The sequence below is a fragment of the Agelaius tricolor genome, unplaced genomic scaffold (genome assembly GCF_023055355.1).
Source record: "Agelaius tricolor isolate 1412-34295 unplaced genomic scaffold, bAgeTri1.0.p SCAF_36, whole genome shotgun sequence".
Taxonomy (NCBI): domain Eukaryota; kingdom Metazoa; phylum Chordata; class Aves; order Passeriformes; family Icteridae; genus Agelaius; species Agelaius tricolor.
Window position 1 is genome coordinate 1,184,378 of NW_027269296.1, and position 26,699 is coordinate 1,211,076.

General features: G+C 47.6%; 1 protein-coding gene across 1 annotated transcript; it reads left to right on the forward strand.

Moving 5' to 3' along the window:
- Nucleotides 1-307: 307 nt before the first annotated feature.
- MYOM3 (myomesin 3) lies at nucleotides 308-26,293 on the forward strand. The gene is made up of 37 exons (XM_071453178.1): nucleotides 308-405; nucleotides 2,088-2,222; nucleotides 2,363-2,437; nucleotides 3,035-3,200; nucleotides 3,678-3,835; nucleotides 5,280-5,375; nucleotides 6,133-6,221; nucleotides 8,448-8,492; nucleotides 8,690-8,830; nucleotides 9,325-9,486; nucleotides 9,727-9,868; nucleotides 9,957-10,156; nucleotides 10,414-10,467; nucleotides 10,610-10,737; nucleotides 11,341-11,524; nucleotides 12,822-12,996; nucleotides 13,540-13,661; nucleotides 14,222-14,409; nucleotides 14,520-14,646; nucleotides 15,046-15,224; nucleotides 15,299-15,413; nucleotides 15,686-15,842; nucleotides 16,156-16,265; nucleotides 16,706-16,750; nucleotides 16,873-17,009; nucleotides 18,052-18,196; nucleotides 18,680-18,739; nucleotides 19,385-19,452; nucleotides 19,682-19,795; nucleotides 20,424-20,511; nucleotides 22,323-22,361; nucleotides 22,535-22,640; nucleotides 23,376-23,539; nucleotides 24,098-24,134; nucleotides 24,243-24,265; nucleotides 24,353-24,408; nucleotides 25,174-26,293. The coding sequence occupies exons 2-37, from the start codon at nucleotides 2,116-2,118 to the stop codon at nucleotides 25,468-25,470; spliced, it is 4,299 nt and encodes a 1,432-aa protein (XP_071309279.1). The 5' UTR covers nucleotides 308-405; nucleotides 2,088-2,115; the 3' UTR covers nucleotides 25,471-26,293.
- Nucleotides 26,294-26,699: the final 406 nt, after the last annotated feature.

A 26,699-nucleotide genomic window follows, 5' to 3' on the forward strand; every position in this document is an offset into this window, starting at 1 on the left:
GTCAAAGCAAATGCCTTCCCTCTGTCAGGCAGCAATGGCAAGGCTACCCCAAGGGCCATTCCTGGACAGGGTTAAAATATCCCGAATCCAGTTCAGATGCTCTGTGAGCTGGATCCCAAAGGAGCAGAGCACAGGGCAGTGCTGTGGATTCTCAGGCACCTGTCCCAGGGCAGGGACTGGGCAGTGGGCACTGGGTGGGCACTGCAGGGGCAGTGAGTGTCCCCAGCTGGGCCATCCCCATTGTCCAGGGAGGGCTGGCAGGGCTATATTTGACTGCAGGGTGGGCACTCCAGCATGGGCAGCATTCCTCTGGGGACAGTCATCCTCGAGGCACCAGCAGGACAAGGAAACCTCCTTTGTGCCTTGCCTTGCCTGGGGACAGGGGCTCTCCCTCAGCCTTCACCGGTGAGTTGGGTTTATCTGCCAATAAATTGCTGTTTATGCTGCATTTTGTAGGATCTCCAGAGCAGCATCAGTTGTTTTTGTGACAGCTTTGCACTGCAGAAGTGGATTGTGCTTTGTGATTGTATCTGCTTTAATGATTGTTTTTCCAGTGGTGTTATGAAAATCCTGGTTTGCTTCATGTTTTCTCACCAGACTCTGCTCTGCTTTACTGGCATGTTTAGAAAATAATCTGCATTTGAATTGAAAAGTGTAGGTTTTAATAGTGATTATTAAACAATGAAATTTGTTCAGGGAAAAATAAAACCCATTATTTAGTAAAAATGAATCTGTATCAGTAATTATTCATGAGCATGGAAACAAGGCTCTGATGCCCAGGCTGACAGGACTCATTCTGCAGCTGAATCACTTCTGAAGACAGCAGAAACTATGAAATTACAATATTTTTTTTTCTCATAAAAGCCTGCTTCATTTTCTTCTTTTACTTGTCAGCATTTGTTGTTTCTTCCAAAGTTTGTACCCACAAAGCAAACATTATCAAGATAATTCTGTATTTTCATTTGCATGTTGGGATATTTTGCATTTACCACAACAACCCTGCTTTTCCATGGACTGTTTATAAGAAATTTATTTACATCAACAGAAGCCTGTACAAGTAAAAAAACTGTACAAGAAAATTATACTGGGAAAAGCTGAGGGTCTGTATTTTTATCAGGTTCAGATTTGAAAGCAGCAAAGCTCAAATCCGGGTGGAAAATTTGCCAAGGGAAAATTTCAGTCATGGAACACGAGCTAGGGAAAGATTTACAGCTATGCTTGAACAAATTCTATTCAGCAACAATTACATTTGCAAAGCTGCTTTTCCAAAGTAACCTGAGCTTTTAGAGCCTGTGAACGTGCCAGGGCCAGGATCCTGCTGGGTGGTTGGGATTTAACTGCAGGGACAGGGAGATGAAGAGGAATCCACTTTAAAAATTGCCTTTAATGCCCACCCATTAGTCAGAGACTAAAAGCAGAGAGCTGTGGGTTCCAGAGCAGAGGCTGGGAACAGGAGGGGAGCCAGGAGTGCCAATGTTTGCCCCTGTGCTCCCCCTGTGCACTGGGATTTCTTTGGGAAGCTTTCCTTGGGAAAATCCTGCTGCTCCTGAGCCGTGCCTTGCAGGCTGACATTTGGGAGGATGCTGTTTGCTCCATGGTTTTTCATCCTTTCCCTAAGAGCTCAGCAGAAACGCTCAGTGCTCCCTCAGGATGCACAGGACTGGGTAAAGCATTTTCCTCTTGGAGTGCTGAGCTGGGACTGCTCTGTGTGCAGCCTGGCCAAGGGGGATCCCACATCTGTACCTGGGGCAGGAGGGAGAGCTCTGCCTCAGCACCTGGAACTGCTGGAGCAGCCTGGTTTGCTGGGAGCTGTCCCTGCCCATCAGATGGGCTTTAGCTTCCAACACAAACCATTCCAGGAGTCCTGATGAGAAACAGGAGAAACAGGAGAAAAAGCTGCCTTGAGAGACTCCATTCCTCCCCCTGATCCCACTTTCCACAGGAGCAGCATGGAGCAAACCCCTCTCACAGCATGGATGTCAGAAAATATTTTTATATGAACCTCACTCACAGCCCCTGAACACCAAAGCCAGGACTTTAAAAGATTCTGTTGAAGTGTCTGATTTGAATGTTTTAATCTATTCCAGTAAGAAAGTTTGGCTTTGACATCCCACCATGGGAACCAGAGCCTTTTTCCACCACAGAGAGGAGGAGCAGAAGGAGGAGAGGAAACACAGCTTGGAAATGAGCTCCACAACCACGAAAAAAAGGTTTAAAACCAGGTAAGTCCCAGAGTCAGGGACAGGTTGAGTCCATCAGGTGCACACAGGCCTTTCTACACATTCATGGCTTTGTAGAATGCTGAGTTTGTGAAATGATGGAAGATTATCTGGATTCTTTTCCATGAACCTGCACCTGGAAGTGAGGAAGAGGAGACCTTCAGCCTTTCAGACCTGTCGATAGCAGCTGCCCTTGCCTTGACCTCTGAAAGAGCTCAGTAAGTCAGGAATTGCTGTAACTCCAATATAACCACTGTGGGCAACACTGCAGCTCTGCACCAGGGGCACAGCTCCCAACTTATTCTGCTGGAAGCAAAAAGAAGAGACTCAAGCCAGAGGTTCTTCCTTTAAAAACACCAGACCTCAACTAAAATGCAGGAAATGAAATGATGCTGCCATGTGATAATGAGGAACATTGCCCTGCTCACATGTAGGGCTGTGAGAGAAACCAGATTTTAAAGGAATAAATGGAAAATACTGACAGATTTAATTAAAGAATAGTAACAAATGGGACTCTCCCTCTTTCCCAGAATATCTCAGCCACATCTCTCCTCCCTTTGATCCTTTTCCCAGCTTCCTCCCCAGCATTGGAAGTGGCCAAACAGTCCCCATGGAAATCTGACCTCTTCTGGGGGTGCTGGTTCCTGTGGGGGATCATTCCCTGACATTCCTCCCCACACTCCCATCAGCCGGTGGTTTTGTCCTTACCACTCCTGATTTAACCAAAAAGTGTGCTATCAACAACAAAAAAACACTCCTATAAAAAGAGAAAAAAAGTTTTATCTTGATTTCTGTTGGCTTTTATCATCATGCAGTTCCAGGGAGTACAACCTGAGAAGGGAAGCTGAGCTCCTGGAGCTGGAACAGAGGGGGCAGAAGAGGACTCATTTTGGGAATGACATGGAGAAGATGGAAGAGGAGCTCATCAGGATCTGCAGGCAGCTCCGAGTGAGGGCTGACAGGAAGGGCCTGCGCAGGAAGGTCAGAACAGACCCCTCTGCTGGCACCAGCAGGGCTAAAGCTGTGATCTGTGATCCTGCACCAAAACAGGTGTTAGGACAACCCCAAACTCTGGCACCAGATGCCAACAGGGCTAAAGCTGTGATCCTGCACCAAAACAGGTGTTAGGACATCCCCAAAATCTGGCACCAGATGCCAACAGGGCTAAAGCTGTGATCCTGCACCAAAACAGGTGTTAGGACAACCCCAAAATCTGGCACCAGATGCCAACAGGGCTAAAGCTGTGATCCTACACCAAAACAGGTGTTAGGACAACCCCAAAATCCCCCAACCAAAGGCCTTGCACCCCTGCCACTGAAACACAGCCAGAGGTCCCTGGTGTCAGAGAGTTTGTGTGAGATCCCCCTGCCCTGCCCTGCCCTGCCCTGCCCTGCCCTGCCCTGCCCTGCCCTGCCCTGGCCTGGCCTGGCCTGCCCTGAGCAGTGTCTCCCTGCACAGGCTCTGCACAAGGCCTGCCTGCAGAAGGAGCTGCTGGAGCTGCGCGCGGCGCGGGCGCCCCTGCTCTGGATCCCGCTGCGGGCACACGCCGTCTGGGAGAGCATGGATGTCACCCTGGCATGCACCACCCTGGGCAGCCCCCTGCCACAGGCCACCTGGTATGGCACTGCCAGCACAGCCTGCCTGGCACACGAGGGAGGAGAGCTGCAGGGGTCACAGGAAACACCTCAGGGGCCAGAGGGCTTGGAGCAGCAGGGACATGGGGGCCTGAGCAGTGACAGTCCCGGGAGATCCTTCTGGGACAGGGCTGGTGTTCGTGGAGGATTCCCTGGATATTCCTGTGGGATCCTTCTGGGACAGGGCTGGTGCTCGTGGAGGATTCCCTGGATATTCCTGTGGGATCCTTCTGGGACAGGGCTGGTGCTCGTGGAGGATTCCCTGGACGTTCCTGTGGGATCCTTCTGGGATGGGGCTGGTGCTCGTGGAGGATTCCCTGGATATTCCTGTGGGATCCTTCTGGGACAGGGCTGGTGCTCGTGGAGGATTCCCTGGACGTTCCTGTGGGATCCTTCTGGGACAGGGCTGGTGCTCGTGGAGGATTCCCTGGAGGTTCCTGTGGGATCCTTCTGGGACAGGGCTGGTGTTTGTGGAGGATTCCCTGGAGGTTCCTGTGGGATCCTTCTGGGACAGGGCTGGTGTTCATGGAGATTTCCCTGGACATCCCTGTGAGATCCTTCTGGGACAGGGCTGGTGTTTGTGGAGGATTCCCTGGACATTCCTGTGGGATCCTTCTGGGATGGGGCTGATGCTCATGGAGGTTTCCCTGGATATTCCTGTGGGATCCTTCTGGGACAGGGCTGGTGTTCATGGAGATTTCTCTGTTTGCTTTTCCCACAGGCAGACTTGGGATTTAAGTCTCAAAAAGCAGAACCTCCTCTCAGCACTAAATCACCACAACAATGCCCCAACAAGGCCTGGCTGCCTTAGACACCATGAGAGTTTCAGCATTAAGCTGCTGCTGCTTCTACAGTTTGTAAAATACAACACAACTGTCACTTACTCCCTTTGTATATTAACCAACCTCAGGGGAGAGTGTTATGGACTGGGCCTGAGTGCAGCACACTCCATAAATACCAGAAATAAATGAAAGATCACCTCAAAAGCCCAATTTGCACAGTGTATTTTGATCAGTTTGAAGTGATTGGCCATTCCTCCTCTGGAAGGTTCAAGTGTGCAAACATTTGCATTACTAATGACTGGTGGGCAGCAGCTCTGCCACTGTGGGAGCTCTGCATGTCCTGTGTCCTTCCAGAACGACCTCCCTGAATTATTCAGAGAGCAAAGAGAATCTGAACCTCCCACACATCCCTGGGAACACAAGGAAGAGACATCTGTGAACTCACTCACAGGAGCTGCAGGGCAGGGGATGTAAAGCCAGGGCTGAGCAGCCACACAGGACCATGGAGGGCTCTGGGTTTCACTGCCAGACTGGTCTGGATTGAAGAGGGAGATCAGTAAAAGAGGGAATTGTGTCTGCTCCTCTTTCCTGTGCTGTTTGATGTGGGTCCTTCCCTCACAGCCAATTCCCTTCTTTTCCACCAGGTATAAAAACGGAATCCCCATCGATCCCCGCCGAGCCCCAGCAGGAAAATACAAGATGAAAAATCAGTTTGGGATGCTGACCCTGCACATCAGCAGGTAAGGGCTGTGCCCTTGGGATGCTGACCCTGCACATCAGCAGGTAAGGGCTGTGCCCTTGGGATGCTGACCCTGCACATCAGCAGGTAAGGGCTGTGCCCTTGGGATGCTGACCCTGCACATCAGCAGGTAAGGGCTGTGCCCTTGGCTGAGCTGCTCCTTCAGCTGAGTGAGCCCTGCTCACCCTAAATTCCCAGTCTGTGTGTGATAAACAATCCCAGTAATCCTTCTGGAATCTGACCTTGCCTGCCTTTAGGCTGTTGTGTTTGAGCTAAGCCTTTGCCAATCTCCACAGCAGTTCACAAGGTTTAAAAAATCTATGAAAAATAAACCAAAACCAAAGAAAATTAAATTGCTTAATTTAGTTCTGCCCTCTTTTTATGTATCAGCAACACGTTTTCCTTCAGGGTAAGGAATGCACATTAAGCACTTCATCAACAGACAAAAAAATGTGATTTGGGATGGATCAGTGTAACCAGAGTAACATTAGTTCTGATCTATGAATTATCAGTGACAGACAAATGCAAATCTTCAGTGCAATCAAGTGTTCCACAGGCCTTTTGCTTCTTCAGTAGTTAAAATATTTTCCTCCTGGATCTCAAGAGAAAAAATTGATGACAAAGTACCAGAAATCCTTGTAATTGAAAGGAAACGCAGCTCCTGGATGAAAAGCAAACATCCCTGGGATTAAAGGTGAACCTCTTTGAATTTGTCCTGTGAAATATGAAGGAGGGAAATTTTTTTTTTTTTTTTTTAGATGCTCCATGGAAGATTCTGCTGAGTACAGTGTGGAGTTGAAGAATCCATATGGTGAAGCTTATTCCTTTGCTACAGTGCTTGTCAGGAGTAAGTACAAATATTCCTTTGGGTTTCAACTTTCCAACACTGCAGGGTCTTCCAAACATTTCCATTATTGGATAGGCACACACAGGCACTCTGGAAAAGGACAGAACAGCTTCTCTTCCTCAGTCACTTCTGGGCCCAGCCAAAGGTTTTCCTTTCAGGTTCCATATGGACACAGATGTCCTTTCAGTGGGATAAAATTGTACTAAATTTAGGTGCTTATTTCTTCTATGAACCAGCCCCACGGTGGAACTCAAGAGGCTCACAGAGAGTCTGCTAAAGATAAGCAAGAAATGGTTCCCCAAGAACTGTGGCTCTCAGTGGGACCTCTCAGGGCATCACTGCAGAGAATGCCCCATTCTTTCCTGAAATCAGCACCTACCAAGGGCAAATGCAAGATTTTCCTCTTGGATTTGGGCTGTTCTTAAAATGACTGGCACAAACTCCATAGGTACAAACTGTGCACAGCCAAAGCCAGACGTGGGGAAGGAAATAAATAAACCACCAGCACTTAAAAAGGAAAATAATCTCAAGCTTTAGGAAATATGCAGAGCAGTCTTGCAGGATCACAGTTTAGCTGTTCATATTCCATCTATTTATATATAAATTACAATTTAGTAATAAAAAGCATGGACAGAACAGCCTTACAGGACCACAGACAATGACACCCTTTAGTGGGACTGACAGAGCCCTCTGCCATGCCTTGTGTTGTTATCACACTTATTTTCACATTCCATATTTTGACCTGAATTCTGTCTGGGATGCAGATCTCACAAGGAGACTGTGCCTCCAGGATTGTAAAAGCAGTGTATTATCACACCTTTCAGGTCCTTTAATTAAACAGTGCCAAAATTCAGCATAACTGGAAATATGCAGCAGGCATTTACCAGTCCTAAAGGGACAGGTACACCAGCCCAGAAAACCTTCATTTGCATCCTTCTCACATTCCTAAATTCCCCCCACCCTAATGCAGGAAAAGTCACCAGGAGGTTCCCACAGTGTGGCCACAACAGGAGCTGCCCTTTGCCACAAAGCAGCAGCCTGAAGGAAAAATTCCATGCCAAGAATAACCTGCTCCTCTCAATCCCCTGTGGGACCTTTAGGTTCAGAGCAGGATGAGGATGGAACAGGGGCTGTGGCACAGAAAGGCCTGGCTGGGACAGCTCTCCTCACCTCTGAGAGCCTGGTTAACGTGGCCCTCCCCAGGGACAAAGCCCTGCAGGCACTGCAGGCACTGCAGACACTGAGCCATCCCAGTAACCCGAATCTTCCTCCTGCTCTCTGCATTTACTGCTCTGAAAATAGAGATTACAGCCAGGCCTAATCCTGCCTCCACTGGGAACATTCCTGGTGCCCAGGCAGGCCCTGGCATCTCCTCCCCTGGCCCTGGCTGCCTGCAAAGGCCTCGGTGCCTGGGGAGGGTCCCTGGGATCCCCTTTCCCTGAGGCATCCCTGAGGGTCTCACAGGGCTCTTTCAGCTCCAGGGCTTTGTATTTCCCTCCTCTCCAGTGGTCACACTCCCCCCTCATTGTTTGGTCTGCTACAGCCAAACTTCACCACTGGCAGCACAGGCTTTATTCTATGGGCACTGGTTGTGACTTGAGAGAAAAGTGCCTCAGGTTCATCCTGAGTGCAGCAGTTCTTGGCTTTCAGGCCCAGATGATTTCAGCATCACATTGTGCTGTGATGCCAAGAGGCCAGAGCAGCTGGAGGAGCTGTGACACCTCCAGAGAACCCAGAACAGCTGATTTGGGGACATCCTTCCCTGAGCTCCAGAACTGCCTCTGTCTCAGCACAAACAGCCTTTCCTTTGGTTAAATCCCAAGGTCCCACTGGTGCTTTCCAAGAATCCCACATCATCCTCTGGGAATGCTGTTAGAACCCAGGGGTTGCTTTTCTTCAAATCTTTATTTAATTAGGTTTTAACTTGCCTGCTTGAAAAGGCAGAGTGACAAAGCCCTCCTCAGCTCTGAACAACTGAGAGCATTTGGAGCAGGATTGCATCCCCTGGAACATTCATGGAACAATTTCTCTGCAGACACATCCCCAGAGGCTCGTGAAGAGCATCAGGGGTCAAATGAATTGAACTTTGAGCCCATGGTGACACTTTAAAGGTTCAAATCAAGGGATGGCTTGAGGGTAAAACAGTTTGCTGAGCATCACTGGGTGTTATTAAGAAGATAAACACTCCATGAGATTGGCTAAATGTGTTTTCCTCTTCTCTTATAGAATATTATGGAAAGGCGTCAGGATTTGATTCAGAAATCTACAAAAGTGAGTAAATAATTGGTGTTATTATTAATTATTTTTATAGCCTGATGCAATTTGATTATTTTTTTCCCTGAGAGCTTTTCTTGTCAGCCTGACTGCACATGCAAAGTGTGCAAGGCTCACTCTAAATATATGACAATAAAAATACTGCAGGAGGAAGGCTCTGAAGTCTCTTTATCATGCTGACTTTCATTGCACAGGATCCCTTCTGGCCAGAGAGGCAGATTTTGCTTTTCCACTGAAACCCTTATTTGCAAGAGAAAAGGAGCCTTTCACCCTCTCCTGTTACTTCTCCTCTGATTTACTGGAGCACCAAGGAGGCATCACCTGGTTCAGAGATGGTTTGTAGGCAACAGCTGAGTTTATGTGCATTTACCTCTGGGAATATCCCACTGGAATTCACAGCTGGGATTGAATGTTCACAGAAAAAAAAAAGAAAATTATTAAAATCCAGGATTCCTGAGCTGTTCTCAGCTCTGCTCAAGCTACAGGTGTTACTATTTAATGTTTGTCTTTTCCCCATTGGTAAAGGATGATGCCATTGAAATGTTTTGGAGGTAATGACATTCCTGTTCATAAGAATATCTGAACAGCCTTAGTTTGAAAAGCCTGTGGTTCTCCTGTGAGAAAAACTTCTGGGTTCTCTGTGTTGTTCTGCTTGGGTCTTTCTGTGGATCAGAGTCCACAGCTGCAATTTGGAGGCACAAAAATAATCCAGGAATGTCTTAGAGATCCCTCATCCCGTTTTGTGCTTTTTGAGGCATTTGGGAGTAAATATCACCACTCCTAACCAGGTAAATCCAGGTGAATTTCCTTCCCCTTCTCTGCTCCACAGGGGAGCTGCTGCAGGACTCAGAGGGTCAGGAGCTGAGGTGCCAGGGGTCTGAGGCCTCTCTGACAGTGCTGTGTGCTCACAAGGAGGACGAGGGCTTCTACACCATCCGTGTCCCCTCGCTGCAGGGATACAAGGAGCAGACCACTTATGTGTTTGTCAGAGGTACCTGCAGGTCTCCTTTCCTAAGGTCTTGGCATAAAGGAATTCCTCCCCTCACACACAAGGAAACAGCTCCTAATTTTGTGTGTGGATACAATTACCACAATGACCAAATCTTATTTTCACTGATGATTTCAGTAGTAAAACATTGTGTTACTGGGATAGGCCCTTAAACACTTAATCTCCTCAATGAAAATTCTGGAAAAGAACAGAAGCTACCCAGCCTCCCCTGGTGTTTTGCAGATGCTGCAGCACTGACAGCTGGTGCCCCAGGATCCCCCCTCAACGTGAGGTGCCATGATGTGAACAAAGACTGCCTGGTCCTTTCCTGGGTAGCACCCAGCGATGATGGAGGAAGCCCCATCCTGGGCTACCTCATTGAAAGGTCTGTAAGGCATCGTGTCAGAGCTAGGAACCCCCATGTTATGGTGGAAATAGAACCAAGGGGCCCCGTGGGCCCTGTGTCCTTGCAGGTGTGAGGCTGGCTCGGAGCAGTGGGTGCAGTGCAGTGCCCAGCCTGTGAGGGGCTGCAGGTGCCCAGTGCTGGGCCTGGCAGAGGGACACACGTACCAGTTCCGGGTCAAGGCTGTCAACAAGGCTGGCACCAGCCACCCTTCAAGGGCCAGTGACCCTGTCACCACCCAGGACTCCAGCAGGGACAAGAGAGTGACAGGTTGGTACCACACCCTCAGAACCACGGGAGGCTGCAGGAGTAACGGAGTGCAGAGTGTCCAGATCGTCCCCATTCCCACAAATGTCTCTGCCGAGCCCATCTTGGGAGTATTCTGAACAGAAAGAGCTCAAAATGCCATTGTTTGTGACATAAAATGTCTATAATTGTGCACAGAACCAATGAGCCAGCCCTGGGTTCTGTCTTTCTCCCCAGGCACCTCCTGTGGGTGGGTAACTGTGCCCTGTTTGTCATTGCAGTGATTCCATATGATCAGGGCAGGACCATAGAAATATCCAAGGATGACCTGGAGGGTGAGTTCAAATTTCCCCAAAGTGTTTGTCTCCTTCTTTATACTGAAGAATCTTAATTTATAGTGGGAGAACAGAATCCACTGTAAAAGAACTTTAATTTTCCTGCCACATTATCACTAAAGCCTTTTCTGCCTTCCCATAGGACACATTAAAATTCCCTTGCCACCCACCAATGTCCGTGCAAGTGAGGTCAGAGAGGATTATGTGGCTTTGGCCTGGGATGAACCAGATCCAAGAGGCAGAGAGCCACTGAATTACTATGTGGAAAAGGTAAGAAAATAATAACATCACACAGGAGGGGAGCTGCAGAGCAGAACCATTTCTGTCTCAAGTGGGACATGATACAGGTGAGGCCATTCCCAGAGAGGAACTGGGGAGATCCAGCCTCAAATCCAGCTGGTTCAGCCTCCTCCAGCCCCACAGGTGCCCTGAGCCATGGCCCTGACTCTGACACAGCTCAAGGACTAATGATTAACAAGGAATGGACGAGGAATTTTAACACCACAGAACAGCAGCAGAATTCTAACAGGAAGAACTGTTCCTGCCCTACAGCCCTGAAAGGGGAAAAGCTGTGAAGAACTGAGAATATCTCACTGTCCTGTTCCCCACTAATCACTCTGTTGGTTAATTAACGTCTTCTGCCCGTCTCCATTTATGCATCCTTACTTCTAACCTCCTGTAGCAAAGGGGCCCTCTGCTGCCAAGGGTGAAAACTGTGGGTACATCAACAAGAAATATATAATTTATGGCTTTGGTTTGTGTTTTGTTTGGAGCTTTTTACAATTCCTTTCCTACAAAGCCCAGCTTTGTTATTGGTCAGGAGGGTTTTGTGCTCACTTTAGGAGCTGTAAATCATCTCCTTTTCCTTTGCAGTGTCTCGTAGGCAGCAGCTCCTGGCAGATGGTGAACCTGGAGACGCCAGCGAATTCCCCAAGATTTGCACTCTTCGGGCTGGAGAAGGGAAAATCCTTCCGGTTCCGCGTGCGCTCCGTCAACAAGTTCGGCATCAGCGATCCCTCGGTGCCCAGCGCGCCCGTCCCCGCCGGGACACAGCCCGGTAACAGCAGCGCTGCTCTGCCGTGCCTGCGCCAGCCTGCGGAGGGATGGGCTGCCGGGAATGGGGGGAATTCCCTCTAATTTCATGGTTTTAACTCCTGTAACAGCCCTGCAGAGGGATGGGCTGCCGGGAATGGGGGAATTCCCTCTAAACCTCATGAGTTTAACTCCTGCGCCAGCCTGCAGAGGGATGGGCTGCCGGGAATAGGGGGGCATCCCCTCTAAACCTCATGGTTTTAACTCCTGCACTAACCCTGCAGAGGGTTCCTAGTGCAAGGCAAGTAAAATAAAACTCCAAACTTCACGGTTTTAACTCCTGCCAGGAACGAGGGAGATCCCCTCTAAACCTCATGGTTTTAACTCCTGCACCAGCCCCACAGAGGGCATGGGCTGCCAGCAATGAGGGGGATCCCCTGCCCACGCTCCCCTCTAAACTTCATGGTCTATGGTTACACAGCAGTACTTTGATATAAGGAAATCTCCTGAAGCCCTAAATCCTCCTTTAATTGGTTTGCAGTTGGTCAGGGCAGTGTTAATCTGAGCAAGCAGTGAGCGGGGAATTACATTTAATAGAACAGGAGCAGTGGAAGCCTGTGTTTAATCCAAGGATGCTTCCAGCATGGTGTGAGGGAGGTGACAGTGTGGAAGGAATGCCAGCAGCCTCTGCAGGGCTGCTTTGGGCTGTTTTCTCCCTGGACTGAGATTACAGAAAGAGGGCCACAGGCTCCTGTTGGTGTTTCTCTTCTGCAGAGGGATGAGCACTGACTCTTTATTTGTGTGTTGTCCCACACTGAAGCTGCTCCAGGGTTCACTCATAGATGGAAATGCAGAGAGGAGCAGGTCCCAGTTCAGGGTGGAGCCAAGGACAATCAACAGATGAGCTTTGTTTTTCCTCTGCTTCAGAGGAGGCTGTGTGAGGTAACTACAGGAATCAGTGAGAGAGGAAGAAGTCATCTGGCAAACCCAAGCACAGATCCTGTAGAGACCCCTGTCCATGGCATTTTGCTCTAATTCCACTGAATCCCAGAATGGTTTGGGTTGGAAGGGACCTCAAAGCTCATCCACAGGCAGGGACCTTCCACTATCCCAGGCTGCTCCAGCCCCATCCAGCCTGGCCTTGGGCATTTCCAGGGATGGGGCAGCCACAGCTTCCCTGGGCAACAATTTGAAAATGGTGCTGTGGAAAAGGTGAATAAATCAAACAGGCCAACTTATTTATAATACTTTGGACTTTTTTAAATTATAGATTTTAACCCTCACTACTTTTGTCTTGTGTTTTTTGTTTCTTCCCTATTTAGCTCCTCCACCTCCACCATCTCAGGTTTTGGCCTTCAGAGACACCAAGACATCTGTTGTTGTGCAGTGGGACAAGCCCAAGGAGGGCCCAGAGCCCCTTGGGTATTACATCTACTGCCGGGAGACGGGCACGGAGCAGTGGCAAACAGTCAATAACAAACCAGTGACAGGCAGCCAGTGAGTGCAGCTCTCTGCTCTGCTGAGGGAGGCCAGGGGCCCAACCTGGATTCCTCTGTTTCTGCCTGGAGTCATGTTTCAGATAAAAAAAGACCTCCCTACAGTCCCCAGGCACAGGCTGGCAGGCACAGCAACAGCAGGGCCTCTCAGAGGGTTCAGGATTGCTCCAGGCCTGGGCTGTACAGCCCCACTGAGCCTGGGGCACCAGCAGAACCACATTCCATGGGCTGGCCTGTTTTCCACTAGAGTAAGTTGGTGTCAGTCCCATGCAGAATTTACAGTCACTCTCCAGCTGTGGGGGTCACATATCAAGCAGAAAAAGTCCATTAAAAAGTGCTGTTTATCTCCCTGCCCATGGTGATTCATCTCCATCTGATCCATAGCCACTGTGAGTTATCTGGAGCCATTTCATGTGACACATTCATTTGTAATGACAAATAATGATTTTGCAAGAACTAAGCCTTATTAAAGTGTGTTGATATCTGTTTCAGCACTGTTTACCTGTGCACAGGCAAACACAAACATATTAATTTGCTCTCCCAGATTTACTGTTCCTGGGCTGCAGCCTGGAAAGGAATATGTGTTTTGTGTGAAATCTGTCAGTGATGCAGGACTGAGTGAGAGCTCACCAGAAACAGATCCCATCGTTGTCAGGCCAGCAATTGGTGAGTAGTGACCAAAATGAAACCCCTCCAACCCCGTCTGTCAGGCACAGCCACCACTGCCTGCTATGGTGACAGTGTCTGAGAAACAAAACAAAAGGGAACTCATTTTCCTGTACCCTGCAGCTTCTGCCATCAATTACACTTGCCAAGCGTGGACAGAGTTAATTAATTAGCATTTTGTCCTAGCAGTGTGTTACATTTGTGGTGTTAATTTGGCTCTGGGTACAAGTGACCATTTAAAGTGCTCCGTTATGTGATGTCTGGAAAGCAACATCGGGAATTTCTCAGGAAAATTAGAAAATCCTACAACGACACCATCCATGACCTAACCCTCCATGTCCCCCATTTTATCAACCCACTGCTCCCACCTTTTCTGTCACACAAACCCTAAAGCACCAGGCAAGGGACCTCGTGAGACACATCCGAGGCTTTTGCTGTGACTCCCAGATGAGACTGTGGACGTTGTGCTGACACTGCTGTTCTGTCTGTCCCCTGCTGTTCTGTCTGTCCCCTGCTGTTCTGTCTGTCCCCTGCTGTTCCGTCTGTCCCTCTGTGCCCAGCCTGTCCCTCGGCCCCTCGGGACTTTGTGCTGCTGCACTGTGGCAAGGCTGAGATGACCATTGGCTGGAAAGCCCCGAAGCACAAAGGAGGAACAAAGATCCTGGGATATTTCCTGGACCAGCACGAGCACTCGGAGCCCGAGTGGCACGAAGTCAACGCTCGGCCGATTCCTGGGCGCGTCTGCACGGTATCCATCTGGGGCACAGCTGGGAACAGCTGCACCAAGGCTGAGCTGGGCTTCTTCTGCTCCTTCAGTGTCCTGCTGGACTGACCATGCCTGTCCTTCTGCACCCCAAGGTCAGCAGCCTGCAGGAGGGGCACCTGTACGAGTTCCGTGCCCGTGCCATGAATAGGGCTGGAGTTGGGGACGTGTCCGAGCCCAGTGACCTGTTCAGATGTGAGGAATGGACAATGCCAGAGCCAGGTATCCCTCGTGGAAAACCATCCAGGAAAATGTCACCAGCTGAGCTGGTTATCTCCTCACTCTTCCAAGGGATTTCTACCACAGAAATGGTTGCTCCCAGGACAGAAAAGCACAAAACACTTCCAAGGGTGTTGTGATGCAGGGTGTTGTTCCACACATAGAGCACCCAGGTATTTTTAGTAATATTGTTTCCAGAGAATGAAGAATCAGGATCTAAACTCTAAATCCTTTTCCTTACACCACAGCAAATACCATTAAAGCAGCTGGTGATGCCATTTCATAAACCTACCCCTAATTACCATAGAAACCATCCCCTACAGACCCACTACTCAAGTGCTACCCCAAGCTGTGCTCTCTGACCCCAGCCCAACTGCAGTTTCCCTGTTCCCTCTGTGCCAGGCCCTCCTTACGATGTCAGGTGCACGGAGGTGAGGGACTCCTCCCTGCAGCTGCACTGGGAAGCTCCTCTGTACCTGGGGGCAGGGCCGGTCACAGGCTATTTCATAGACCTGTGTGAAGAAGGCTCAGAAGAGTGGAAACAGATGAACAAGCAGCCCACAGCCAGCACCCACATGAAGGTCTGTACCTGCCCTTAGTGTCCTAGTGCTGCTTGTCCTGCTCTGACATGAATTCCTGGTGGTGTTCCCTGCAGGTGTCACACCTGGAAACAGGCAAGTGCTACATTTTCCGAGTACGAGCGCTGAACAAGGCTGGAGTTGGACCCCCTTCCCTCCCCTCCGACCCCGTGGTGGCTAAAACCAAACCTGGTATGAAGCTAAAAGCCATGAGACTGGGCCACTCTGTAAATAAATGTATGACTTGGGTGAAAATCTGCTTTGTGATGCATCAGCTGCTTGTTTCACAGCAAGAAACACTCTCAGTAAAACGATGATGAACAAATCAAGCTGCCCAAATTAATTAGCTCTAACTGTGCTCTGTGTGGTTTGGTTTTGGGGGTTGTTTTTTGAGTCAGACGTGCAGAAGCTCAGCCCTGATCTGCTTTGGTAAGGAATGTTTTGTGGCTTTTTCACACATCCAGGCACAAATGAAATTGAAGTCGGGGTGGATGAAGAGGGTTTCATTTACATGGCCTTTGAAGCTCCTGAGAAGAATGACTCCTCTGAATTTATCTGGTCAAAGGACTATGAGGGACCTCCAGACCCTGACCGAGTCCAGATTGAAGAGAAAGGCAATAGGTGAGCATCTAATGCACACTGAGAAAATGCACTGGTGAGTAAAGAACACATTGAACACCAAGAAAAGCCTGAAGCCAAATGTTTCCCTGTCCCTTCCCTGACTGCCAGCCCTGGAGCCCATGAAATGAGCTGGTCAGTGCCATCTGGGAGTAGCTGCCATCCTGTCCCCAATATCTTTACCTTGCTCCTCAGAGTCAGTTATAAATTCCAATGAGTTCCACACTTCCTGTTCTGGGTGTATCAAATTCTGTCCCAGGAGACATCATTTCTGAGGAAAAGATATAATTTTTGCTATTATTCTTTTTACTTCTAGATCAAAACTGATACTGAAAGAACCCTCAGAAAAGGACCTGGGTGTGTATTCGGTGGAAGTCACAGATGTAGATGATGATATCTCTGCCAGCTGCACTTTAACAAAAGAAGGTAAAAACTGCTAATTGCCAACAACAAAAAACTAAGGTGCCCTCATTTTCTAATCTTAGATGTTTAGAGGAAAGTTTCCTGCAGAAGAATAGTGAGTGACTAATGTCACTTAATGGTATCACTAAAAAGATGTTTCCCATTCCTTGAAGGCTCAAGGGCAGTTTCTTTTACAGTCCCCTAAGGAAAGATTCCATGCTCCTGCAAAGTCATTTTTCCACTGCAGTTCAGATTTCACATTTGGCTACACTGTGACAATGATTTATAACTTCAGCACGCTCCCTGAATTGATCCCAACAATTCCCTTCACCACCTTTTCCAGTCCTCCCCATTACTGAATGTTTTATCTTCTCTTTGACATGAAGTTCATCAACCAATTAAATTAAAATGATACAATTAATTTGTTTTGGCTGAGTGTTGACTTTTAATTCCCTGCATTTCAGATCTGGACAAGTTATTGAAACGTAGCCACGAAATCAGGAACCCACGTAAGTTGAAGCAGCAAAAAGCCACGAGCAGGGGCCAGCCTGGGAAAAGGGAAGCCAGCAGAGGCCTGGCTGGGCCAGGCCCTGTGCCTGGGATTCCCCTGGTGCCTCTCTCTGCTTCCCAGTGATCAGGCTGATATCTGGCTGGAACATCGACGTCCTGGAGAAAGGGGAAGTGCGGCTGTGGCTGGAGGTGGAGAAGCTGTCCCCGAACGCTGAGCTGCACCTGATCTTCAACGACAAGGAGCTCACCAGTACCCCAGTAGGTTTTATTCTGCATTTCATCCTGACTTACTTCCCCACTGCTGGACATGGCACATTCCCAGTTTTCTGAATTGCCATCAGATATTTTGATGGGGATTTTGAACTGAATGCAGGCAAATCTTATGAATTCTAAGAGCAGATGGGAGAGATTTATTTCTCAGTCCAAAGCACTGAAAATAACCCTGTGTGTTACAGCACCCTCCAACCTCCTCAAACATCCACAAAAATGTCCAGGCCTCCTCCTTGTCCTCCCATATCAAATTAATATTAGAACATTTAAAAAATACTTGGAATGAGAGGACCAGAGGGGAGAACAGTTGAGAATGAAGCACAAATATAAATCATGGGCTGTCAGCTCAGTGCAGAGCAGCAATGCCCAGACAACAACCAGGACCCCCAGAACAAAGGACAGGTCCAGGCCAGAGCAGTTCAGAGCTGTCAGTGCCCTGCTGGGGGGTTAAATCAACATGTAACACGTTTATCCAAGTCTTTATCTCTTCTAAAATCTGTCTCCTCTCCACTGGAGAGCTGACAGGGATCTGCACCGTTTATGAGGCTCCTTGCAAGGACAATATTTGCTCAGAGCAAACAGGCAGTGAGGCAGAGTGACGATGTTTGTGTCCAGGCACTCCTGGTGCAGGAGCTCAGTGGTACCTGCACCTCAGCAAGAGGGGGAAACATTCCTCACCCTGGCCAAGTGTGGAACTGCACATCACAGATTACAGCCAAGTGCAACACTCCCATGCCTCTGACAATCACAGCTACTCTGGTTTCAGCCCTGTAGTACCCATGAAGGATGGTTTGGGTTAGGTGGTTTTACAGGACTTTGTCTCTGCTGGAAGCAATTCTACCATTCCTACACACATAAATAACATGAATCCCACAGCCTGGCACAGCACAGAGCTCTGCCTTCCTCATCCTGTAACATGAGGGGAGTTTATAAGGATACAGGTATAAAATAACTGCAATATCTGCTGTGCCAGGAGCAGCTCCACTGTGGAAATCTCTTCAGTTTCTCCTATTTCCTCTGTTTTACACAGACACACAAAATCAACTTTGTGAAAGAGAAAGGTCTCGTGGAACTGATAATCCAGGATTTCTGTGCTGATGACAAAGGGATGTACACAGCCCAGCTCAAAGATGGGAAAGCCAAAAATCAATTCACTCTCGCTCTCATAGATGAATGTAAGTGAAATTCAGGATCAAATATAGACTGCCATGCTCAGTGGAAACTTTGTGAGGCACTTAAGGCGCCAAAGTATTTCCAACAGTTCTAACGGCACACTGGGAATGGGGAGAGCAAATTTTAGCCCAGATTTAAAGTCCAGGAATCATTTCAGAAATGATCTGAATCTCCCTTTACCATAAATTAAAGCTTTTAGTCTTATAAATAGGTGCTTGATGATAAAAGCAGTGTGCTGAAGTGGAATGCTCAGTTCTTCCTTCCAAATATTTTACATATTAGCTTGCAGTGGTGAACTGTGCCTTGGCAGCAGAGTGGAGACTGTGTAGTCATTTATCTCAGGGCAGGATCAGCCTGGAAATTCAGTGTATTTAGCAGCAGGTTCACTGCACTAAAGGTAATAAGGACAAGGAGGAAATATCTCTATTGTAGAGGGAATATCCAGTAATGGGGGGTTGTTGACTTTGTCCTTTGCTGTTCCATAGCTTTTGCTAAAGTGGCAGAAGAAGCTGAAGCAAAACGGAGACAATGGAAGAAAAAGCAGGGTAAGGTCAGCCAGAGGTTAAGGACTTGTCAGAATGAGGCCAGGATGGCAAAAATGAATTTATTTCACTCCATCATCTTTTTAGACACAGTATTCAAGCCGATTAGGACCCCAGGATAAGACTCCTTGTTTTCAGATACTTTGCCCTGCCCTTAGAAATCAAATAATGAACTAGTTTTAGCCAAGCTAGGCAGATTTATCAGTGGAGCACTGAACACTTTCAAACTCTGAAAACTGCCCAACCTGAATACACATTCTGTAATTAAAAACCAGGATTTCTAGCTAAGTTTGTAAAGATCCATGCATTCCACTTTCACCTCCCATCTTATGTTGATAAATAAAGAAGTTTATAAAACAAGTTCATTGGAAAAATACTACAATTGGAAATGTGATTCCCTGCTAGTGAGGCTAAAAATATTCACTTGTTAGTGCCTGTGACAGCACGTTATAAATACAGTCTCTTCTCGGGTTCAAGCCTGCCCAGAATGGGGTGAAAGGATCCAAAGGAATTTATTTCAGCTTCCCCTCCCTGCTCCCTCGAACCTGGGGAATTCCCAGGTGCACTGCGGGAATCCAGCACTAGATGGAACCATTCCCGCAGGAAATCCCCAAAGGCACCACGAGAGAGATTGCATTTCTTTTCCAGGTCCACATTTCATAGAGAACCTGACATGGAAAGTTTTGGAGAGCTGTGAAGTGCTCCTCACCTGCAAGGTAACAGAATTCCTTCAGCACTCAGTTTTAGGTGCAATTTTCAGAGGATATGAGCAGTGCAAATGCTTTGCTGCTGTGACTTTAAGGAGATGGTTTCTTTTGGGCAGAAACTTTAACAAAGAAGGGAAATTCTCAGATTCTGGAGTAATGTAAGTGATGATTCATATTAGGACATCCAAGAATTAAGAAATCAAATGGATTTTGACTTCTAAATATTGGCTTCAAACAGGCAACAAACCTGAGGAAGGACACCAGCTTCCAGTGGTTCTTCAATCACAAGGCACGAGCTGCTGGTGGAGTGTTTGATCCACAGACTGGGATGGGAACTCTGCAGATCCCAAAGGTGAAACACCAAACAGCTCAGGGGTCCACAGGAAAATGGCAAAAAAAAAAAAAATGGGCTGATCTTATTCATGTTCCATGTGGGTTCTGGACAGTGCCCACTGAGGGAAAGAAACGCTGAGAAAAGCAAAGCAGGAGAAAGTTCTCATGTTCCAGTCAGGCTCTGAATCTGAGGTCAAATGCAGTTCATGGCAGGGGGTTGGAACTAAACAATCTTTAAGGTCCCTTTCCAGGCTGTGATCTGAAGCTCCTAATAGGAAATAAGATGTTTGTAACAGTGGGTGGCTGTTCAACGTTTAACCCATCCTGAGAGGCTGGAAAGAGCCAGTTTCACACAGGGACTGACTGAGGCAAAAGCTGAGCTACTGACCCCCCAAAACCAACAGCTTCTGAACCAGACCCCCCTCTCCTTTCACAGGAGCTTTTGGGACAAATTTACCCTTTTCCCCCTCATTTCTGCTCAGTTCAACCAAACTCATTGGGAAGGAATGAATCTCAGCTTTTTCCCTTTTCCAAATCCTGCCCTGTTTCAGTGATAGGGGAGATTTCTCTGGGAGGGGTGTTGTTTGTTTTGGCCTTTGTTTGGGTTATTTTAATCAATATTACACATGCACACACGTGTTTGGTAGGTAACCAAAGCAGATGAGGGCCTGTACAAAGCAGTGGTTTCAGATAACCGAGGAGAGGACTCCACCCAGCTGGACCTCACCAAAGGAGGTAAGAGCACCTTGGATCACACATTAAGACACATTCACACCCCTGCCCTGAGTTCATTTTGGATTTAAACCCAACTATCCTCACTTTCTATAAAACCTACATGTCCTAAGTGCTTTTACAGGAGTTAAAACCCACACAAAAAAATGACTGGTCAAATTTAACGAGTTTCCTGCTCTACATGCTGCTGTCATTTCCACCTGCAGTCATTTCTCCAACCAGCACTGCATCATAAATTCTGCCAAGCCCCACAGATAAAAGCTCAGGGATGTTTCAGTCACTCCAACCCAGAATCAATCAGAAGGTTCTGCTGCCCAAGATTAATTGCTGGGAGGACCCTGGGAGGGTCCTTTTGGGTTTCCGGCGGGAAAGAGTTCGGGTCCCTCCCCCGGCCCAGCTGCTGACTGGGCCGGGGGAGGGGAAAAGCCACGTGGCTGGGAGAGGTAGGCCTGAGCCCGGGGGTGGGAGGGTGGAAGAGAGAGAGACCGAGAGCCACCGGACAGCCCCTCCTGAGAGACACAGAGAGAGAGAGAGAGAGAGAGAGAGCCGCTGCCTGGGACTGTAACCTTGAAACGGGATAAACATGGGCCTGTGCCGGCAGCACGGCTGGGACGGAGAAGAAGGGGGGGGTGCAGCCGGCCACTTGTAGGAGCTTTTTTGGAGCCCTTTTTGGAGAATGAGAACTTTACAGATCATTGACCTCTCCTGGAAGATAGAGTGGAAGATGAGGAAGGAAATGTAAGTGTGAGAGAGGTCTGGGCGAGCGAGAGATAGTAGAAGAATAGAGAAGAATCCTAGTGGGAAGAGATGATGGAGTGGCTTTTGCTGGACTCTTTTTGTATAGCCATGGACAGACCCATGTTCCTTGTGATACAGAGACTGCATCTAGGGGGAGGCAATGGCCTCAGAACCAAGAAGGTTCAGTGTTGATGCCCCTCGGCCCCAGGGGGTGAACAAATATGGGGGGGGACAGGTGTCCCAAAGGAGAGATTGTGGGGACAGGTGTCCCAAAGGAGAGACTGTGCCTTTTTTGGATCACGACAGAGCATCCTTAAAAAGACAACCCTAGAAGCAGCTCTGGTCCATGTTCAGTGGTGAGAGCTCTGGACATGAAAAGGAAGAGGTCACGAGGGCAGATGTTCTCCGGGCAGTGCCACGAGTGACACAGGAACACATGAGGCTTCAGCTGTGTTTCCAGGGGAAGCCCATGGCACAAGAGGGACTCCTCTCCTCTTGATGAACTGAGAATTGATTGTCTAAAGGTGGTGCTGGACCGAGAGCTGGTGATTTGAGGAACAAATGTATTGTGTTGGAAATTTGGTGGGGGGAGGAGGAAATGCATTTGTGGGGTTTTCATTCTCCCTGTGTGTGTGTTCCTTTTTATTTGTAGTTGTAGAGTAGTTAATAAAGTTCTGTTTTCTTTTCTTTCCTAATTGCTTATTCCTGGTCACATCTCACAGCAGCTACCAGGGAGAAGGTATCTTCATGGGGGTACTGGCATTGTGCCAGTGTCAAACCATGACACCCCCACATCTGGAATCCATCCTGTGAACCTGGTACATAAATCTCCTGTCTGGGAGGCACATGGTGAATGGGAAGGAAGATAGGAGCATCTAAATTTAGTAAGAAATGCCCAGCATCTGAAAACAAATGAATCAGAGGCAAAAACTCCATTCCCAGTGAGCTCTGCCACAGAAAAAGACAGCAAATAACCCGTGGATATAAAACACCCCAACCACAGTGAAATTCATTGGCAGATTGGAGGTGCTTTGCTGTGATTTGTATTTCTAGACACTTCAATCTTTGTCTTTCAGCCCTTGAGGAGCTTCTGAAGGAGCTGTGCAGGATCAGTGGTACGTGAGCTCTCGGCAGAGGGGAGGGCTGGGAAGGCACAGCCGTCCCTGGCTGTGGAACCAGCACAGCACCACCCCCTCCCTCCCTCCCTGCTCCTTGGCTGGGCTTTCGGCCTGGAGCGGGGCAATCTGGGCATTCCTCCTCCATTTCAGTCTCTATCTTACACCACCAGCTCTTTCTGCCACACCTCTGAGAATTCAGCCAACTGAGGAGGGCATCAAAATCTACACAGATGTCAAGTACTACACAGACTACATGAAAACCACCTGGTACCACAAGTAAGTCCCAAAAAAATATCTGCAAAGCTTCTGGAGGACTGTTCCTTGGAACTGGTTATCCAAAATTAAACATTTGGGCCTGAGCCCATAAACTTTTTCAGGCAGCTGTGGATTTGTCTGAGTAAGGGCTGAAATCCACAATTCACTCCCATCCTGGAACATGTCTGGGAATTCCAGAGTGGAAAGTCATGTTATTTTTATGGTAGCACTGCAGAAATATTTAGAAGTGATCATCTTTCCTAGAATAATAATGATGCTGCACTTATGATACTGCTCAGTTACAGCCTCCTTGGTTACAGACAGAATTTTTTCAAACACTTTATTTTTACTACTTCATCTTTTCCTTAACCACTTTCTTCCCCCACTCTGAATAAAAAATATTCCCAAAATGACAAAATTCTTCCCAAACACTGAATAATTTAGCCTCATAACGTCTTCCTAAATAGAGAGTTGGTGTTTTATTAGATACCACCTACACATGTAGATAAGGAGGTGAACTTTTAATAACATTCAAGGGCTAAATACTTACAAATATTCAACATCTAAATGGGATTTAATCCCTTAAATAAGAACTAGGAGGTCTTTTGTAGAGTTTATGAAGCTCTGGCAAACTGCCTCCAAGTCCAGCCCCATGGGATTTCCTCTTTCCATGAAATGAATCCTGACTCCCACTAGAAAAAAGTGATTTCTCAGCTCTGCTAACCAGGACTGAAATGCCATCCCTTGCTCACTCAGGGAGAAACAGCTGGAAAGCCGTGACAGGACGAGAGCTGGGAGCACCATGAACCAGATCTGGCTGCACATCCTGGAGCCCAGGGAGGCTGACAAGGGCAAATACACCCTGGAGATGTTCGATGGCAACAGCTCCCACAAACTGTCAGCAGACCTGGCTGGGCAAGGTGAGCTGAGGCCCTCCTGAGCTGCTGTCCAGGAGCCCTCAAAGCTGGGCAGGGATTCCCCTCTCCCTTCTGGAGCTGGAGCTGATTTCCAAGTGGAATCCTTGTGGAATTGGGGTGAGGAGGACAGGGAAGAGCCCACAGAACATGGAGAGAGGGGAAGTGGGCAGGAGAAAGGACTGAGGCCTTTAGGGAGCCTTGGCAGTGCTGGGGAAAGGATGAGAGCAGGGCAGCTGCTCCTGGGATGGGTCCAAATCCTCCCCTGGACAACAGAGCTCACAGGTGGCATCTGGGAAAAGAGAACTCCCAGGTTTACAAAGGCTTTTCCAAACTGTTGGAGGTTTTTTCTCCTCTGAACTTCTCTTTGGGAAGAGAGAACTCACTCCCACTTATTTCAACAGTACACAGAGCTGTGATTCCTTGAGGCAGGGGCAGGTACCATCTAGAGGATAATTACATTTATCCACGTAATCCCAGCACTGGTAACAACAACTTAATGCTGAATCTACTGAGTCGAACAAAACTAAAGGCAACTTTCCCTAAAACCTTTCATTCTTGCAGCTTTTGAAGATGCCCTGGCTGAGCACAAGAGGCTAAAGTAAGTTCCTCCTAAATATTTTCACAGCTCAATCTATTTTGAGTCTCACATTGTACATTAGTATAATGGCTAATAAATAAAACCACAATCATTTTCTCTCCCTTTCAGGGAAGCAGCAATAGCAGAGAAGCGTAAGTAAATGAATCTCTTCCCTTCAGTGAAACAAAGCCAGGTTTGCTGATAAGAAAAACCAAAAGGTTCTATTTGTTCACTCCCAGGCCGTGCCAGAGTCGTTCAAGGTCTGCCAGATGTTGCCACCATCATGGAGGACAAGGTAATATTGAGTAACTCCATTCATTCCTTGCACAGCCACAGAGGGATCACTGAGGGGGAGGAAAGATCCTTTCTGCAGCTTTTCTGAGCTGCTGCACTGCCGGGGTGGGAAGTGGTGCCCTCCTGGGTCACCTTCACTGCCAGACCCTTTCTGTTGTCCCCCCTTTTCACAGGATTGGACTCTGAAGGCCTTCAGGTGCTGGGCCTGATTCTCCCATCAGCCCAACTCCCTGCTTTCATTTCTGAGTCACGTTTCCCTTTACTCAGGCAGCACAAAACCCCTGCAAAGTAACTGCAAACTCACCATGTGCCTGTTTCAGTGCCACCTGACAGCACAGGGAGCTATAAAAAACCAGTGAGACAAACATGAGTCAGGCCCAGTGAATTCAGGCATTAATCCTGATTGTACTGGAGAAAATCAGGAAAAGGAATATCAGATATCAGTGTTGGAATGTCACCTAATGAAAATGTGAGAACAGATTTTTATTGTTCTTCATTTAAAAGATGTGTGGATGTGGCACTTGGGGACAAGGTTCGGTGGTGGCCTTGGCAGGGCCTCAATTTTAAAGGTTTTTTCCAACCTAAATGATGCTGATTCTATGAACTGAATTTCCCTGCACATTTACAGCTCCACAATCCATTTCTGTTCTATGAACTGAATTTCCCTGCACATTTACAGCTCCACAATCCATTTCTGTTCTATGAACTGAATTTCCCTGCACATTTACAGCTCCACAATCCATTTCTGTTCTCTGTCTCACCACAGACCCTGTGTTTAACTTGTTGTGTGTCTGGAGACCCCTACCCAGAGATCACCTGGTTCAAAAACGAGAAGGCCATCGAGTTCAAGGACAGATACAAGATGGATGTGAAGGGCTCAATGGTCACAATCACCATAGAGAGAGTCTGCAATGAAGACACAGGAAAATACAGCATCTATGTCAAGAATAAATATGGCTCTGAAACAGGGCAGGTCACCATCAGTGTCTATAAACACGGGGAGATCCCAATAGCAACAGAGCAGGAAGTCCCAGCTGGGATTACCACAAAAAAGCCAAAATGAATGGTTTCCTTGAATTTGAAAGGAATTTAACTCCTTCAGATGCCTTTTGGTGTCTCTGTGTTCATTGTAGCAATATTTCAGTGGTTTGGCAGTTGTTACAGAACAATTCTGTGTGTGTGTGTGTGTGTGTGTGTTCACATGTGTGTACACTGCATGTTCACCTTCCACAGAGACTCTGCCCTGGTAAATCTGTGTGGGAAATACCAGAGGATCCACACGTGGGGCTTTCAGTGGAGGGTTTTTGTATGAAATCACTACATGTAACAGATTTTCTTGTAGCCTGTGTGTGTGTGATTAAACTCAACCCCTTGGTGACATCTCAGCACTGCTGTGAGTACATCCATGGTGAAATCACTCCACCTGTGGGTGCATGGGAAGTCAGGACATGTTCCACACATAAAAATGACCCTGCAAATCAGGAATTCTCACAGGTAAATGTAATTACAAATCTGGTTCTTTCTGTGTGAACCTTCTTTAAAATTACCTACTAAAAAAGGGTGGTGAGTTGGTAAGAGAAAGCTGAGCATTGGGTCTCTATTTAAATAGAATGAAAAGCTAACTTAGAGAGGTCACCCACCCCTGGGATACAGGCTGTTTGAATTAAGCAATCGAATTGCAAGACACATCTAATGAAAGTCTTCCAAAATCAACAGTGAGGTCTGCACAGACAGCAAGGAACACCACTCGAGAGCTGGAGTGAGTGAAGAAATCCTTGTGCAGTTGGTGAGAAGAAAAAATAACACATCCTATTTGCTCCCTGCATTCACTCTCCAAGCAATGTTCCATGTTTTATCTTTTATCTTCTATTAAAATAAAAGTTTAAAAGAAACTGAGTTGAATTCAATTCCATTAGATGCACATCACTGACATCTGCTGGATAAAATCATCATTCATGTCCCACTCCAATATGATTTTGCCCATCCTCAAGCCATGGGAGGCCCACAATTTTAAAAGAAATAGAATGATTTTATTCATTCTATTTTATTCATTCATTAAGGTTCAAGTGCTCACAGCAGAGAACACTGTTATAATTAGGAACTTCCTGCTGTACAATACCAATCACCTTGATCTACTGTAACTTTATCTGAAGAATTCTACTCAAGACACAGAGGATGTGTTAAACACAGAAGTTGTGAATAAAAAGCAAACAAATGAAGCTGCACTGAAACACTTTCCAGCAAGGCTGGACAGGAGGTCAGTAACCCACAACAAACACAGCATCCCAAGCC